The 18,231-nt window shown below is 47.1% G+C and overlaps 1 protein-coding gene across 4 annotated transcripts in view; it reads right to left on the reverse strand.

The window, feature by feature from the left end:
- The window catches only part of NF2 (NF2, moesin-ezrin-radixin like (MERLIN) tumor suppressor), a 74,666-nt gene that overhangs the window by 30,477 nt on the left and 25,958 nt on the right, over nt 1-18,231 (reverse strand). For all 4 annotated transcript variants that reach the window (XM_070385893.1, XM_014478232.2, XM_070385892.1 and 1 more), the window contains exons 2-6: nt 16,052-16,177; nt 14,035-14,157; nt 11,209-11,292; nt 2,046-2,114; nt 992-1,074 (exon numbers count right to left, since the gene is read on the reverse strand). In XM_070385893.1, coding sequence (XP_070241994.1) covers nt 992-1,074; nt 2,046-2,114; nt 11,209-11,292; nt 14,035-14,157; nt 16,052-16,177 — 485 coding nt within the window. The remainder of the gene's footprint in view (nt 1-991; nt 1,075-2,045; nt 2,115-11,208; nt 11,293-14,034; nt 14,158-16,051; nt 16,178-18,231) is intronic.

Here is an 18,231-nt window from a genome sequence, read left to right on the forward strand (position 1 = left end):
TAGCAATGAAAAAGAAAGGGGGGCCACCGCTACAGGCCACAAGCCCAAATCATACAACACCCTGAGTAAAAGAAGTGAGGCCCAGATAACAGAAACTGATCGAACTTACATAATCTTTAAAACTGACCACACTAACCCATGGAGTCGGGTGTAGGAGAGTGGTCAGCTCTGGGGAGGAATGAAGGGGGATCATCTGGTGTTTTCACTTGGTAGGAGTCCATCAAGTGTTACATTTATGACTTGTCCACTTTCTGGTACACTTTTTTTAAGAGTTAAAAAAAATGTCATAGGAAGTTGGTTTGAAAAACAGGAAAAAAAATATGTTAAAGGCTAAGGAGAAGATGATTAATTTCCAAAGTGATTGGGGAAAAGCTAATGATACTTGAGATACAAAATTTCACCTTTGAGATCACAAAAGTTAGATTGGTAATTGTTGGGGATTGGATGGGGGAGGGAGGTGGGGCCCTTTCACACTCTGCCCACGGGCATGTAAAAAGGTACAGTCTTTTTGCAGGACGATTTGGGAGGCACCTTTTGAGACACAAAACGCTCACCTCCTTTGACTCAGCAACTCTTTTTCTTCTGAAGGATGTCTCCTCAGAACGACTCATACAAGTATATCATGATGTAAGATTGTATACTGCAGAACATTCTGTGAAACTGAGACCTACAGCTACTCCAAACGCCATCAGTCAAGGAATGGACGCAAAAGCTACGGGGCACGCACACAACAGGAATCTTAAAAGGGACCTAAATGAGCTCTGGATGCGGCAGGTCTGCACATCCCGACAGGCGGGAGTGCCCACGCCTCCACGCGATAGCAAATGGACACACACAATGCCGGAGCCCAGAGCGGCTGCCAGCGCTCCCTTTTCCTTTTGTGTACTCCGGTACTGCATTTTGTTCAACAAGCACGTCCCAGTTTTGCAGTTCCTTAAAAAAGGAAAAAGAGGCCCACGGGGAAACGTCCATCAGCGAGGAGCAGCCTCACCTGGCTCGGCCTCGGTGCTCCGCGTACCAGGCTGTGATCCTCTCCTCCCACATTTCCGGAGTCATCTGATACAGATTTATTACCTGGCGGGGAAGAGAGCAAAACAGAAAACCCACACACAAAGGAAGTTTGAGTACTGTGTGCCTTTTTGATAATTACGCATCATTTTTACAAAATAGCAAGGCATGTGTACGTGTGTGTGTGTGTTAGCCGCTCAGTTGTGTCTGACCCCTTGTGACCCCATGGACTGTAGCCCTCCAGGCTCCTCTGTCCATGAAATTCTCCAGGCAAGGATACTGGAGTGGGTAGCTATTCCCTTCTCCTGGGGATCTTCCCCACTCAGAGACTGAACCTGGGTTTCCCACATCACAGGCAGATTCTTTACCATCTGGGCCACGAGGGGAGCCCCAGAAGCAGCATACAGGGGGCCAGTCACAAGCAGAGGTGGGTGAGTAAATGAGCATCGTTCAACTTGAGTCACAACTCAGAAGGCTGCACCATTCCTTGGGCTGGCAGTGGCCCCTCTCTCCTGGGCCGTCCAGCCCAGAGGCAGGACCTTGCTCATTAGCAGGACTCCCTGGCCTGAGAGCTGCCTTTGACTCTTACAGAAGCCATCAGGGGCGCAGGTCAAACCAGGGGAAAGGGGGGAGCAGGCCTTTATCACACACGACAGCTGAGTGGAGCTAGAGAATCAGAAGTGGCTAAAGAGAGGGCAGGCCTGCTTCTGTGGATAATCAGCCAGACCAAAGACACCAGGGATTAAAAGCTACAGCACCCACCCATCCACCTGCCCCCTGCAGCTACAAACAGCTCACTTTGCTGGGCTGAACTCAGGTTGCTCCATACCGCTCCCTGGGAACCAGTGTTGCTCACCCACCTCTAAACAAAGGACCAACTACAGGCCAAGCCTGTCCTGACAACCCCAAAGGAATTCCACAAATCTTTACTCAAGACTGATAACAAAACATTCATGAAAACGTTCTCGATACAGCCATCGTGTATTCCTGCAGGTCCTTCGGTTATGTCTTCCCAAACAGGAAATTTGACATCTTACCCTTTTTGGAAGCAATTCCTCTTGGGCCAGAAATCCCCGCTTGTGAACAGAGGGGTCATAGTCGCCGTACTGGAAGGAGAAGAGAAGGTGAACGAGAGATTGAGATTCTAGAGACAACTGCATTTCTGAACAGGTCGACTCGGCCTCCGTCCCCCCAGCTCCCGGGAAGCAATGCAATTCCGATGACACGTCAAGATTTCAACCCTGCTAGTTTGTTATCCTCGGATGAAGATACGAAGCTGATTATATCTGTGAACAGAGTTGCATAATCCCATACGGGATGGATGGGTGATGTGCTAATAAGAATGTGACATTTGTAGAGAAATGTGGCTACATTTTCTAACTCCTGAAGGAAGCCACTGCTACCAAAACATTAGGTTTTGAAAAGAGACAACACAACTGGGTGTGAGATATGATTAGCATCGGGTGGTAAGAGTCTTACCTACACATACTTCTAAGTGGCTGGTAATTGGAGCCAAGTGCTAGGTGGGAGCTGGGGACAGTGCTGGCAATATTTTTAACAGCTTTCATTCAAGGCTCTGAAAATGCTTTGGAAAAATCTGATGCCAACACTGTCATCCTTACTGTACAGACAAAAACAAAACAAAACAAAAAAACAAATAAAAGGTTAACTGATTTTCCTAAATTTGCAGAGAGAATCAGTACTGCTACTGCTAAGTCGCTTCAGTCGTGTCCGACTCTGTGCGACCCCATAGACGACAGCCCACCAGGCTCCCCCGTCCCTGGGATTCTCCAGGCAAGAACACTGGAGTGGGTTGCCATGTCGTTCTCCAATGCATGAAAGTGAAAAGTGAAAGTGAAGCCGCTCAGTCGTGTCTCTTAGCGACCCCATTGACTGCAGCCTACCAGGCTCCTCCATCCATGGGATTTTCCAGGCAAGAGTACTGGAGTAGGGTGCCATTGCCTTCTCCGAGAGAATCACTAGGAGGGCCAGAAATAGGCCCTGCATTTTCATGTACCCACAGGGGACAATAACTTGGAACTTCCTGATTTCAAACAATTATCTCTTTCTTTCCTAGAAAGTTAGTCTGACCAGGAAATAATCAGAAATGAAGGAGTTTTTTAAAAAAAGAAACTAACCATAAAATATATAGAACATCAAACCCTGTCTCTTGTCAATTAGTATTCAGTGGTTTACCTCTTGATCCAAAACAACAAAGCTCAGTGTTTTAGTATATTCTTCTATAAACATTTATGCTTTTCACTACCAACACTGGCAAAAAAAAAAAAGTTTGGCTCTTGGTTCTACATCCCACCAAATTGGATCAGGACATGGTCCACCCCTCTCTTTCCAAGAATCTCAAGTTTAGATTTCTGGTGTGTTTTTCAATGGACACTCATGGGATTGAAAAAAGATGTTTCTCATCAACTGGAAAACATGTCTTCGTCCCATATCACTCTTCTGTAGAAGCCCCAAGGATCAATATCTCTTAGGAATCTGATAATTATTGTGCAAATAGCAGAATTGTACTATATTGTTTTTTCAGTTAAAAAAAATTCAATCTCAGCTTCTTCCCTTCTTAGCAGTGACCTTGGACATTTTGTGCTCCAGTTTTCTCATCTGTAAAATGGGGATAAAACCAGTACATATCTTACAGGACTCCCCCGGGGGATCAAATGGAATACCCATACATTTTTTTTTTAAACTATAACTAACACACAGCATTCAATACAATCTGATGTCAAAAGATAAAAACTCAGCTCATGCCACCTCTCCAAGCCTGCTTCCAAATTGTCAAAGGAGAGCGTTTGTCTTGGAGGGTTCTGAAGGGGCGCTCTGGACTGTCCCGAGGCCTTGAGTGGGGAACCCTGTCTCTAAAGCTCAGCTTCCCTGTCTGGAAAGCAAGGGTCGGAATAGTGCCTGCCTCCTGGGGTGTGTGTGCATGTGAGTGCGTGCGTGTGCGTGTGTGTGTGCATGTGAGTGCGTGCGTGTGTGCGTGCGTGTGTGTGTGTGTGCGTGTGTGTGACAGGGATGAAGAGCCAGGGAAGCATTCTGCACGGTGCCCGGCTCATAAGGCGTCAGGTGTCACTGTCGTGCCCTGTGTTATTTATAAAGACGCTGGTCACTCTTGGCTTCTCTAATTTTTGGAGGGACAGAATGATAAACAAAGCCCTCGCTGCACTTGCATGCCTCTCTGAGTGCTTCTGCAAACAGATATGCAAAGTGAGAGCTGTAAATTCAGGTTCCAAAGGCTTGCGAGAGTAATGACCCACATTATCATACTGAGCTCCCAGCTACGGCACTGATCAAATGATCAAACGTTACATCCGAGCACCAGGGAGGTGGCAGGGACGCTGCTGAAGGAACTTCTCCCCTGGACTAATTCCACTTCGGACATTAAAGCCACTTTGAGGTATGGGTCTGCTCTTAAATGTCTTTAAAACAAACCAAAAGAAGAAGATCCTCAAGTTGTGGTAGCTGGTGAACATAAAGGAGAGTCACACCACCCCATGGATGCAGACGGCTGTTCCCCTGTCTTTCATGTACAGAGGCTCCCTGATAAAACAAGGAGTGAATCTGCTGGGAAGCTATAATGAGGCTTGGGTTTCAGGCCTCTGCACCTGCATGGGCCTTGACCTAATTTTATATTCATAATATGGTGTTCTTGCATTAAAAGAACCCCCTAAATTATAGAAACTTCTGGCCCCACAAAACCTGGGTCCACCCCTGATATAAACCAATGGAATTTAAATTCAAGAAGGGAGTTCACCGGCCTCCTGGGAGGAAAAGCAAGCAGAGCAGCAGAGGTATTCTAGGCTCCAAGGGGAGATGATGGGTGGCTGGCCGTTCAGTGAATTTTAAAGACATGTCAAGAGGTGGTGTCAGGTGGGCGTAAAAACCTAAGCGCAGGGTAGACAGCACACACGGGGAAGACCCAGGACGCCCGGGGTGATGTTGTCCATGCTTAGGGCAGGGAGAGAAGGATTGGTTCACGTTGAGACCAAATTAAACTTTAAGAAACCAATTTGCCAGTGAATGATGAGGGAAGTCAAGAGTTTAATGATATGTGGATCTTTGCATCTTAAACTTCTCTCTCAGAAGCTCTCCGTTTTCATTAGTTTTACTTTACCACTTCTGGCCACTTGTGAGAAGTTTAGAGGTTTGAGGTAGCCTCCTGGCCCCCATCCCCGACTTCAGAGTTTAAAAAGAAAATGTCTCTGTTGCTATAAATAGCATGTTTCCATCCCTAATATATGGTTTAAAGAGAGTCTGAAGGTATCCGCTTTTCACTGGGGTAAATTGCGACACGTTTATTCACAATAAAAGAAATGAGAAAAAAAGAAAGCAGTCTACTTTTATAGGACTCTCAGAGTCACTTGTTGAACAGAAACCCATACTTTCCTCTGCTTCTATATGTGAAAAATGAGACCAAGCGCTCTGAACAGGATTTCACAAAACACAAAGGTCTAATCGATACATATATAGAATAAGTAGTCAGATCCCTACAACACACCAGTCACTAAATTCTGGATGGATTAAAGACTTAAACTTATAAACAAAAATCCATAAAAACATCAGGATAAAATATTGAAGAACATGTGTATATTAAGGTTGATGAAATCATTTGAAATCAAAAGTCACTTAAAACATAAAAAGAAAAGGACTGACAAGACTGACATGTAAAAAAAGACAAAAGATTAATATTCATAATATATGGAGCTCCTGTAAATCACCTGCTGTTCAGTTGCTCAGTCGTGTCTGACTCTTCGCCACCCCATAGACTGCAGCACACCAGGCTTCCCTGTCCTTCACTATCTCCTGGAGTTTGCTCAAAGTCATGTCCATCGAGTTGATGACTTAGAAACCAAACAACAACAAATCCCTGTGCTATATGGTACAACCTTGTTGTTTCAGCTCAGTCCAGTCGCTCAGTCGTGTCCGACTCTTTGCGACCCCATGGACTGCAGCATGTCAGGCTTCCCTGTCCATCACCAACTCCTGGACCTTGCTCAAACTCATCTCCATCAATTCAGTGATGCCATCCAACCATCTCATCCTCTGTTGTCTCCTTCTCCTCGTGCTTTCAATCTTTCCCAGCATCACGGTCTTTTTCAATGAGTCAGTTCTTCGCATCAGGTGGCCAAAGTATTGGAGCTTCAGCATCAGTCCTTCCAATGAATATTCAGGACTGATTTCCTTTAGGATTGACTGATTTGATATCCTTGCAGTCCAAGGGACTCACAAGAGTCATCTCCAACATCACAGTTCAAAAGCATCAATTCTTTGGCAACTTCACGGGTTTGAAATATTTCCATGTGTGTGTGCCTGCTAAGTCACTTTGGTCATGTCTGACTCTTTGCGACCCTATGGACCATGGCCTGCCAGGCTCCTCTGTCCATGGGATTCTCCAGGCAAAAATATTGAAGTGGGTTGCCATGCTCTCCTTCAGGGAATCTTCCTGACCCAGAGATCAAACCCTGGGTTTTTAAGTCTTCTGTATTCCCAGGCGGGTTCTTTACCACCAGCGCCACATTTAATTCTTATTTTTCTTGGTTACTGGTGAGACTGAGCGTCTTTTTGTATTTACAGATTCTTCTCATGTTCTATAAACTGCCTGTTATTCATACCCTCTGCTCCCATTTTCCTGCTATCTTTTTTCTTAGAACCTTATGAGTTCTTTATATTCAAGGATGTGTCTGCAATTCTACTTCTAGAGATGTACCTTAAGGGGAAAAAGCTTTAGCACATGTACACAAGGAAGCATGTAAAGAGTTTTCAGTAAAACACTACTTATAATAGGGCAACAGCAGAAACTAAACCTACCTCATCCTCAGGAGGATGGAAAAATAAATTAGGCTTACTCATCAATGGCTACCATACAGCAGTTAGAATCAACCAACTACATCTACACATCCAACATGACATATCTCAAAATCAACACTGAGAGAGAGAAAATACCCATTTGTAAAATGATAAGTCCCTCCAAAAGGGAGATATGCAGAGGACAGCACCACTTACATCAAGTTTTGCCTTCTGAATATTTTTTTTCCTAGATATTATATTTCTTTCCTGGATATTTTTTATTTTTTTTAAATTTTACTATTATTTTGGCTGTGCTGGGTCTTCATTGCTGCCCACAGGCTTTCTCATGTGTCATGCTCAGTCATGTCCAACTCTTTGCGACGCTGTGAACTGTAGCCCACCAGGCTCCTCCGTCCATGGGATTCTCCAGGCAAGAATACTGGAGTGGGTTGCCATTTCCTTCTCTAGGGGATCTTCCCAACCCAGGGATCGAACCCAGGTCTCCCACATTGCAGGCAGACACTTTAACCTCTGAGCCACCAGGGAAGCCTAGTTGCAGCAAATGGGGGCTACTCTCCAGTTGTGACACACGGGCTTCTCGTTGCGGTGGCTTCTCTTGTTGAGAAGCACAGGTTCTAGGCAGGTTCTAGGCATAAGGGCTTCATTAGTTGTGGCCTGAAGGGCTCGAGAGCTCAGGCTCAGTAACTGTGGCACACCCGCCCAACTGCTCCTTGGTATGTGGAATCCTGCTGGACCACAGATTGAACCCGTGTTCCCTGTACTGGCAGATGGACTCTCCGCCACTGGGCCACCAAGGAAGTCCTTTTTACCTGGATATTTTAAAGTCAGTCTCCTCCCATCCAGCTGACCACTGCCCAAGGTGTGAATCCCACAGTCTTGTCTGGATGACCACCGCAGCCTTCTACCAGGTCTCCTTGCTTCCAGACTGGTATTCCTCCATTCTGTCCTTCACACAGCCACCAAAGGATCTGTCTAAAATATAAACCCTTCCCTGGCTCTGCATCACCCACAGGATGAAGTTAAGACTCTTTATGATCTGCTCCCAGCAGACCTCTCCAGCCTCAACTCTTACACTCGCTCTCCCTACACTTTACAGACACCCAACTTCTGAGTTGCTTTTGGTGCTCTGCCCGACTGGCATCGGAGCGCACTAAGAAACAACAAGCCTCCTCTCCCTCCCACCAGCCCTTCCTCTCTCCGAGCACTAGGAATCTGCTGGCCAGCCCTGCAAGACTGGGGAATTATATACCATTCCCTCTCCAAGTCATTTTTAATAAGAACACATTTTCAAACTGTCAATATGAAATCCAACAGGTGGCTTAAAACATTGCAAGATGGTTTGGTATGTCACATGACTAGGCCAAAAGAAAAAAAAACAGCCCATATTTTTAATTGAAATATAACCTAAACTTCAACTATGAAATATGGTTCTTGTTAACTGAACCATGTGATTAATATTTGTACTTATGCTTTAAGGGTAGTTGTTTATGCTTTAGAATGAACTGTGTCGATATCAGCTGAACAGCTGAAACACTGTAATGAATACACTGGTGCGTAATTACGTCCCAAGTGTTAACGCACTCAAATTCACTTTCCGCACCACACTTCTACAGTTCCTGTCTGTCTCAGAAAGGTTGTGAAGAGAAGAAATGGAATATAATGGAAGAAACGGGTACAATTTATTGAAAAGTTTGCAGGGGTGTGACCATATAAATGAACCTGGGATTTAGTGAAAGGGGTGGTACCAGTGTGGTACCCAGAGACCCCTCTCATGGTATGAGCAAAAGCTAAGTGAGGCAATCAGACTCTAGGGTTCTCATCCTGGCTCCATTCTCTAGCTCCCTTTTCCTTCAAATCCTGTCCATCAGGCAGTGAGCTGTAGAGGGACTTCCCTGGTGGACCAGTGGTAAGATTGCCTTCCAATGCAGGGGGCACGGGTTTGATCCCTGGTCAGCGAGCTAAGATACCACATGCCTCTTGGGCAAAAATAAATAAATAAAAAACAGAACATAAACAACAGAAGCAGTACTGTAACAAATTCAATAAAGACTTTAAAAATGGTACACACATTAAAAAAAAAAATTCAAAAAAATAGTGGGCTATAAATTCCAATTAAAACAGAATTAAGATCAAGTATTGTGAGACAAATTATTAACCTTTCTTGATCCTTAGCTTCCGGAAAAGACTCCTCTGAGGAACCTCAAGAAATATTCATGTTATAACACTGTGACGTATAAGACCAGATCAGTGTTACAACCAGAGGCACCCTATTCATATCAACAGCTGTCCTAGAAACTGGAAGTATGGTCCAATAATCCTTAGCTTCCCAGACGCAGACTCCAAGCCATAGATCACCTTTGTTTGGACGATTGTGACAATTTACACCGGGAAAAACAGCTAGAACACGCTTCTCCATATGAACCACACATGCTGTCTGTGAATCACTTTCATCTCTAAATTAGGAGGATCCAAATCAGGAGGGCTTTCCTAGAGTGAAACCTGTTTAAGCAAACATCTGCTGGCTCCCTGAAAAGTTATTTTTTTTCCACAAGTGGCCTTTGAATCTGGGGCTCCCCCAATTTGTACAAAGACAGTGTGGCCTTTGAGAACTGAAGTCCTTCAGAGGGAGGTGGTATCCTTGGGAGCCTGGGCATCCTCTTGGCTGGGGAGAAAGCAGGCGGGAGAGGAGCTCGGTTCCGGGCCAGGAAGTGCTCGGATTTAATGAAAGTGACAGCAACTGCTTCATCACTGTCAGGGCGCTACTGATTGAAAGGACACGTTTTTTCCCCTGTTATTAATATTCTTAATCAAAGCAGAAAAGGAAGCATATGTTTTAGTTGAATCCAGGCCCATTCTGTTTTCTCAATTACTCATTTGTCAGGGCAGCGGGACAGGCAAGGCACAAGATGTAATCCCAAGGCTGTGGGTTCTGCCCTGAGCTTTACCCAAGGTTGCCCGAACGACCTTGAACAAACCGCTGAGGGCAGAGATGCTCGCTTCGTGTCTGTATCCATGACAGAGTCAACAGCCTCCTCTCCGGCCGGCAAATACTCAGCAAATACTAGACGAGTCATCCAGCGACCCGGATGCTTCTGTTGGTGTGACGAACATGTACAGACCCTTTTCTCCTCCAAATGGTGAGCCAGTTTTTTTCCTTCCTGGCTTTGATCTGAAATTATCTTAAGCTCCCCTTAAAAAGTGGGCTAAGAAGTTGAGGGTCTTATTAATTTCTGGAACGTTTCAGGGAAATGGCTTTATGGAGACCTCTAATTAAAAAAGAAAAATGATAACCGAAAAGACCGTGCAAAATTACAAAGCTAACGAAAGTGACCCCGTTCTGAGGTCATCTTCCCACGCTGCAGTGAAAGGGGCAGCGAAGGGGCCAAGGGCAAAAGGCAGGTAGGGGGGAACGATGGGGAAGGGACAGGGCGTTTGGGATGGACGTGCATCCACGATCCGCTGCATTTTAAATGGATAACCAAGAAGGTCCTGGTGTGCACAGCAAGGAACTCTACTCAGTGTCAACAGGCAGCCTCGATGGAGGGGAGTTTGGGGGAGAATGGACACATGTGTATGCATGCCTGAGTCCCTTTGCGTTTCAGGTATCCACCTGAAACTATCACAATGTTGTTAATTAGCTATACTCCAAGGTAAGTTAAAAAGCGAAAAAACAAAAGAGCAAGTGGCATGTGACTAAAGCAGGAAACCTGAGGGGCATGAAGCATCCTGGGTAGACCCTACGGTTCATCTTACAAAAACAGAGCGGATAGGAACACTGCTCCCTGCCCCACCATTCCCAAACTGCAGCCATTTCTCTGAAAGACTCTCAGGTCACCAGACAGCTCCGCTGGGCTCAGTGGGCCCGAGGGCCTGCAGTGCCCACCATAAGCAGAGCCAGCACACCCGTTGGGGGGCATGAAACAGAACATTCTCTAGGGTGTGGTCCTGTCACACAGGGTTGCTGGTCCTCAGAAGATGAGTTTGCAGTGAGGACCTGAGCCTTTCTGACCTCAAGGCCACGTCTGGCCAAAACTGGAGATGATAAACTCATTTTTCCCAGTTAATGAAAAGAGAGGTTGGCGCGGTGAATATAATTAACCACATGTGCAAACAGGATTACATAGAAAATCCATCAAGCTGTACACTTATCATTGGTAGGCGCGCGAGCACACACACACACACACACACACACACACGCTAAGATGGTACCGAAGCGGGACAGAGAGAGTGGTCCCCAAGCCCACACGTCCCAGAGCATCCCACTTTCCGGGGCAAGTCTCTCTGAAGCCCACAGAGTCCAGAGAAGTGGATGTCTGGCATGATCCCGTGACATGCATTAACACTCAGAAAGAATGCCTGTGTCTTCTCTGAGCCTACCTTGGCCTGGACGGCGTAAGAAGCCAGGAGCACAGACGCCTCCGGAGGGCAGTATATCTTTTCATCCAAGATCTGCTTCTTCACCTGCAGGGGGTGAAAGGGGAGGTGCGACAATGTGCGAGCGGAGGGGAGCCGTGAGGGCGGCTCGCAGCCAGTGCCGCAGAGTGTTCTAATGAGCCCTGCCACACCTGCCTGCTAATGATTTTCTGACAAAGGGTATGATTTTTTAATTTTTTTTAATGCTGCTGACAAGTTGGGAGTTCAGCCCTGAGAAGTTACTGGTAAGATGGCTAGGCATTAAAAAAAAAAAAATCCATATCTTATCTCTTCTGTTCATGATCAAATGCTGAAGAAGAAAACAATCTTTGTGGTGGTTAAGAAAGAGACTGACTGGGCTGTGACAGAGGAGAGCTGTGAACTTGAAGGGGTGTCAGGAACAGGCCAAGACTGCAGCCTTGGCCCCTGCTGAGCACACGCACAACCAGACCAATGGAGTCTGTTTTTTGAAGTCTTAACACGAGCCCAAAGTCAGGGAGGCCACTGAGTTATGACTGCAGGGAGAAAACCATCGTTTTCAATATGCCTGCTCTAAGGAAAAAAGGAAGCAATAAAAGCTTGATCGATTAAACCTTTAAGTCCACGTGAGGTCCAGGAAATATAATTCTTAAGCCATAATGTTGAATTAACATATCTCATGGCATCTAATTTCTTAGCCTGGTGGAGTGGGGGGATGTTCCAGACAGAGAGGCAGGAGGGCCTCCTCAAGTGGGAGCAGGCTGAAATAAACACAACAGGAAAGCCAATTCTCCTTCACAGACGTCAACAGTCACCAGATTCATAAAAGTAGTAAATTTTGCCTTGCTCAGCCATGAGAGCGCTCCAGCATTTCAGTGGAAGGGGAAATTGAGCCAAAGTCAAATGGAGAGTAGGCACTGCTTCCAAGAAAGCCATCTCTATAAGGCCGGGACGTTCTGGGGCCCAGAAGGTCATTGTGTGGCTTCATTTAAAGCATGGCAACTCTCTAACCCTCGGGTTTTTAAGCCACACTATAGAAAAGCTGGAGAAGGCAATGGCACCCCACTCCAGTACTCTTGCCTGGAAAATCCCATGGACGGAGGAGCCTGGTAGGCTGCAGTTCATGGGGTCATGGAGGGTCGGACATGACTGAGCGACTTCACTTTCACTTTTCACTTTCATGCATTGGAGAAGGAAATGGCAACCCACTCGTGTTCTTGCCTGGAGAATCCCAGGGATGGGGGAGCCTGGTGGGCTGCCGTCTATGGGGTTGCACAGAGTCAAACACGACTGAAGCGACTTAGCAGCAGCAGCAGCACAGAAAAGCTGAAAGGGCTTCCGTCTGGCATGAGAATGTTGTACAGGGAATGTATATACATGTGTATATACACACACTCTTTTTTGGGGGGGTAAACTTTGTTGTTTTGTTATTCAGTTGCTAAACCATGTCTGACTCTTTGCGACCCCATGGACTGTAGCCCGCCAGGCTCCTCTGTCCCTGGGATTTCCCAGGCAAGAATACTGGAGTGGGTGGCCATTTCCTTCTCCAGGGGATCTTGCCCACCCAGGAATCAAACAAGCATCTCCTCCACCGGCAGGTGGATTCTTTACCACTGAGCCACCCAGAAAGCCCCGTAGGAGGACTGGGTGATAGCCTATATGCCTGCTTCTGGGAAAAGTTAGAGTGAAGTCGCTCAGCCGTGTCCGACTCTTTACGACCCCATGGACTGCAGCCTACCAGCCTCCTCTGTCCACGGGATTTTCCAGGCAACACTGCAGTGGGCTGCCATTTCCCTCTCCAGATCTCCCGGACCCAGCGACTGAACCTGGTCTCCTGCACTGCAGGCAGACGCTTCACTGTCCGAGCCCCCAGGGACTCATATAGCTAATGCCCCTGCAGGGTTTTTTCTGTCGCTGATCTCCCAGCGCCCGGCACCAACCACGAGGGACTTCCCTGGTGGTCTAGCAGTTAAGACTCTGAGCTTCCACTGCAGGGGGTATGGGTTCGACCCCTGGTTGGGGAACTAAGATGCTAAAGACCTCAAGATACAGCAAAAAACAAACAAAAACTAACCCTGGAACTGGGGAAGCACTCTGCCCAAGCAGCAGGAACACAAACAAAACTAAGCGTTCTCACCCTCGCTCCTGTCCCCTGGCTGCCCCTCCAGGGGGCCAGCTCCAGCGGTCTCTGAACCTCCAATTATGGATCTCCTGATTTCTTCAATTCAGTGGAACAGCAACTTACGGAATGGCCACTGTGCACTCAGTGAGCCTTGCCTTAAAGAGGCTCACAATCTTGGAGTGGAAAATAAATGGAAAATAAGACAACCCTGGACAAACAGTGGCTTGAAGCCTGATGACTCTCAAGTGTCGGTGGAATGCTGAAGTCCCACCTTCATGAGAGTGAATTTTGAACTTTTGGTAGAACTCCTTTTTGCAAGACTCTCTGTTCAGACTTCCAGGGCAACTACCTAGTACTTTTAAGTTAGTGGGGAAGAAAACGGGATCCCTCTCCAAAGAGATGGATCTAGTGAGGGAGCTGCTATCGGCATGGGTTCTTTCGCCATCACACTTCCGCAATTTCATCTGATATCAATTCTCATCGCTCAAGCAGAGTTCTGTCCTGAAGCTTGTTTTTTCATTACAGAACCAGAGGGACTGGCTTTCCAGAGGGAGAAAGAGTTTTCAGGACGTGGAGGCATGTGTGGTCAACACAGAGGGGTCAGTCCAGACTGCCTCTGTGGCCACGCCTCTGGGGGGGTGGGTGGAGTGGGTACTTTTAGGATCGGTGGGTAGCATGGAAAGGGGTACCTGCAGGAAGAATAAGTGTTGCGTGATCTCCTGAACCAGCTCTTCCTCGGCATTCTCAGGGTAAAATTTGGCCAGAAAGTGAAAGGTGACCGGCTCTTCCTTTGAGACATCATGATCCAGCACCTGTGGGATCACAGAGCGAAAGGAAAACAAGCTAGGTTGGCCCCTGTCCCTCCCGGGGCCACCATCAAAGAACCTTCTGCAGGGAGTGTATAAACATTGTTCTCCCTTCTAAATTCGTCACATTCCCCAAGGGTTGTGATTCTACAGTCTGAAGCATTCACAGAGCCACCTATAACAGGAGGTGATGTTCACTCACATGGCGTCTCTGAACCAAATGAATCAATACCCCCAAGTGGTGAGTGGAGCTAAGAATATTAAGGCACCAATGTTTTCAAGGCTGCAGAGATAGCTAACAACTAGAAATTTATAACCTGAGGGTCTTAGGCACTATCCTTTACGGTAGGCTGAAGGTTTTTTAATTTTCTCAAGTCGTGGAATCTTCCTTTACTGTTTGGTCTGGCTGCCTACCTCCAGCATTTAAGTCCACAGTGGAGTGGAGCTTAGAGATGATAAACTAGACCTCTGTCGAATCATCTCATCATTAACTGAGCAACAAGAGGTGAAACCTGTCCATTGGGGCAACCCTGTGTTTCAAGGAACCTCTAGAGAGGCCCCCATGAGCTACTTGAGCACAGCCAGTAAACCACGCGGCCTTTAATCTTCTAACAATTCCATCCACCCACTGGAAAGCTTGAGCCATCTGCTCTCCAGAATGAATTTCATCTCAGGACATAAACATGCCATGTGACAGGCTACAAGGCTCCATTAACATGTGTCATAATTTATTTCTTTTGAGCAGCAAGCTCCATGGCTCCTGAGGCCCCCCAGTCTAATATCCATTTGGCCGACACTCAGGTACGACTGCAAATTTACTTTGCCGAGAGCCATAAAATGATACCAGTGGTTCTGCTGCCTTTGGTGGGTAACCCTCCAGGCTCCTGCCCAAATTCCTGGCCTTGGTGCCTGAGAAATTAAAAATAAACCTGATCAGGGACGTTCATGATCGTTGGGAATTTCCACGTGAAATTTATAACCGGCAGCCATCCCAATGAGAAAATTCGGATTTACGTGCGTAAACACAATTTGAACACTTGGGTTCAGCGTCAAACTGGTGAAAGACAGAAGGCCTGCACTGTTTATCATGCCAAGCAGCAGATAATAAGATGGGGTAAGCAACTGCAGGGAGTAATCTGGGCTAAGAATTCGACACTGACTCACTCTGAGATTTGGGGGTCTTTTAGGAGTTACTGACAAATACGTATGGCCCTGCTCTCAGCATCTTGGCGGTTAGGTAGACAGGTAAGTAGGTGACAGTGTCTCTGTGCGCATATAAGAACCCACGCAGAGGGTAGTTCCCCGAGGCAATATCCATTTCTCAGCCACATTAGAACTGCTGGGAGCCCAGACTTGTCCACCAGGCCTCAGAGGCCCCAGGAAGCACGAGAACAAAAGAGACATTCTTCCTTCACTGTGGGGACCAGGGCACTCTTTATTCCTTAGATCATGGTAATGAGTAAATTGAGTTGGGCCATGGTGTTTCTCAAAAAGACTTGAAAAAAATTCCCTAAAGAACATGAGCCCTGAGAAAATCTTTCAAAGACATAAATTGGGTGGGGGGGGAGGGAGAGAGATAATACAATAGTAATTTTTATTCACAAAGCCTGACTCCAGGCTCAGTCTACTGAACAGCATAAAGCCTGGAGCAATCAGGTGACATCCAATGACAAACGAAGAAGCCAGGAGTGGTGGCAGGTCAGTCCTGGGGGATTCTTCGGGCCTGGAGAGCAGAGGAGGGGCCTCCCCAGACCCACGTCCCACGTGACTTCCTCTGCCACCCGCCCCCTCTCTACTGTGCACCTGTAATGTTCCATGATGAGCAACAGGCTAGACACACACTCAGGGGAAATTCGGAGCCCACGCCAGCCCCACTAGTGTCCTCGGGGTCCAGGCCCACCTTCTTGTCCATCTTGAGCCAGGCCACGGTGTCCTTGATTGTGTACTGCAGGCCGAAAAACCAGGTTTCGCGAAGCCCCAGGGTCCGGCACACCAAGTCAAACAGGTCCTTCCCCTTCCACTTCATCTGCAAGGGAAGAACCCACAGGGAAGCTGGCTGAGCCGGAGTCGCAGTCCGCTCACAGGAAAAACCCTTTCCTCTGTGCCCCCCGCTCTCGGGTTCCGAAAGGTGGGGACGATGCTAGATGGCTGGTGAGCACAGAATTCCTAAATAATTGTGAAGCTTCCTGCACAAAACCATGAGTGGGAAAATACCAATTAGAGCTTAATGGCTTAATCGCTGCAAAGCATACACAATACCTCCCTTGGACAGTTCCTTTCAGATCTTAATATCCCCAAAGCTGCTAATTTTAGAAAGCTGGTAAACAGCATCCTCATTTAGGAGAGTCGAGCTTCTCCAGTTAACCCGGGGTGAGCTCCCAGGGACATCCATTTCCTCGATATTTTACTGTCGATCTTCTTTTTAATCACGACTCTGCCCTTCGATACAAGGCTAGCTTTTTAAAATGTAAAGACAAGTTTTACTAGATATTTTTAAAAGCAATATAGGGGAGGAAGTTATAATCAAAGTCACAAATCAGGAGGAAAAGGCACCATCAGAGACCAGCCAGCAAAATCACAGTCTCCCCCCGTAACGATGTATAACGGAGGCTGTAGGGGAAAGGGTCCCACCTATACTCACACAGCAATTTCACAGGAAACCCAGGGGACAAACAGACAGGAATACACTGCTGTGTGCTAATTCCACAGTGTTCCCTTAGAAGGACCTGAAGCAATGGCTGCTAAACCCTTTTTCTCTGCTCTTCAATCTTATGGCTGGAAAAGTAGGTTCAATATCGTAATAGGGGAAGAAAATGCCCAGCAGCTTAGTAAATGTTGCCACCTTGTGGCTCTCCAGTTATATCACCCAGGATGTTCCCACATTACTCCTTAGCAGCCCCTCGCCCAGACCCCAGCGGCCCCCAAGTATCAGGTGGACATTCAAATGGACACCCGGGTACATGGATGAGTGTAAGCCATATCATGGAGATCAATGGTCACAGATGGTGGATTCAAATACTACGAGGTCACCAAACATCAGAAGAGCAAGGACACAGGACTTCAGAGGGGCGTCTGTTCTTCTCCTGCCCTCATGAAAGAAATCTCCACCCAAGGTCCTGGCATATTCCAGATGTATGATGAAAAAGCACTGGGGAAAATTTCAGGTTCAGAGACTTCTTATAAAAGAAGGAAAAAAAGAAAAAAACAAGCAAGACCTCTAAGATTCAATTCGTTTCTGCTAAGACCTGACTCTAACAGAGGGATTTTTCAAGCAGGGTTTTTCTATTTTTAATGTATGTGAGTGGACAGTGTGTTCCCTACAAGGAACTCAACGGTACATTCTGGTCTGTACTGTCAACATCAATAGAGCAAAGGAGCAGCCTACACGAAAGCACACCAAAGGCAGCACAGGGACTTTCCTGGTGGTCCAGTGGTTAAGAACCCACCTTCAAATGCAGGGGAAGTGCGTTCGAACCCTGGTCCGGGAACTAAGATCCCACGTGCCACAGAGCAACTGAGCCCTGTCGCCATAACAAAAGATCCCGCTTTCCGCAACTACAACCTGATGCAGCCGGATAAATACTCAGCAGACAAGGGGTGGAGATGCGGGTTGGCTTCTGTCCCTCACGGGGGCCGTTTCTCCAAATGTCCCTCTAGCTCTGCCCCTGTGCCCACTCTGGGAACTCAGTGGGGCCCCAGCGCCACCCCAGAGGTGGAGGTCTTTACCAGTAATGCTTGTTGGCACATCTGTGTCCCAGCCTGACTTCAGGACAAAGGGCTTTTTAATTCACGGCAGGTTTTTCTAATTCCCACCGGCAGACTTCACCGAAGAAATGTTATTTTGGAAAACTAGGAGCTTCAGAACGCCGATGATCCTCTTGTCTCTATTTTAAGCCGGCACATAGTATATAAATTATAAATGACTACCTTGCTACCAGATAACGTAACGCTTAAGAGCAGACATTAACTTGGAGCAGTGGAACACCCGGCGGCCCAGAAGATCAAGGTGAAGGCGCCCCGTCCGCCATAGCTCACAGCCGCGGCAGGGAGGGCTCTGGCAGGCACGGGCTGTCTGCTGAG

The sequence above is a fragment of the Bos mutus genome, chromosome 17, assembly GCF_027580195.1.
Source record: "Bos mutus isolate GX-2022 chromosome 17, NWIPB_WYAK_1.1, whole genome shotgun sequence".
NCBI classification, from domain to species: Eukaryota; Metazoa; Chordata; class Mammalia; order Artiodactyla; family Bovidae; genus Bos; species Bos mutus.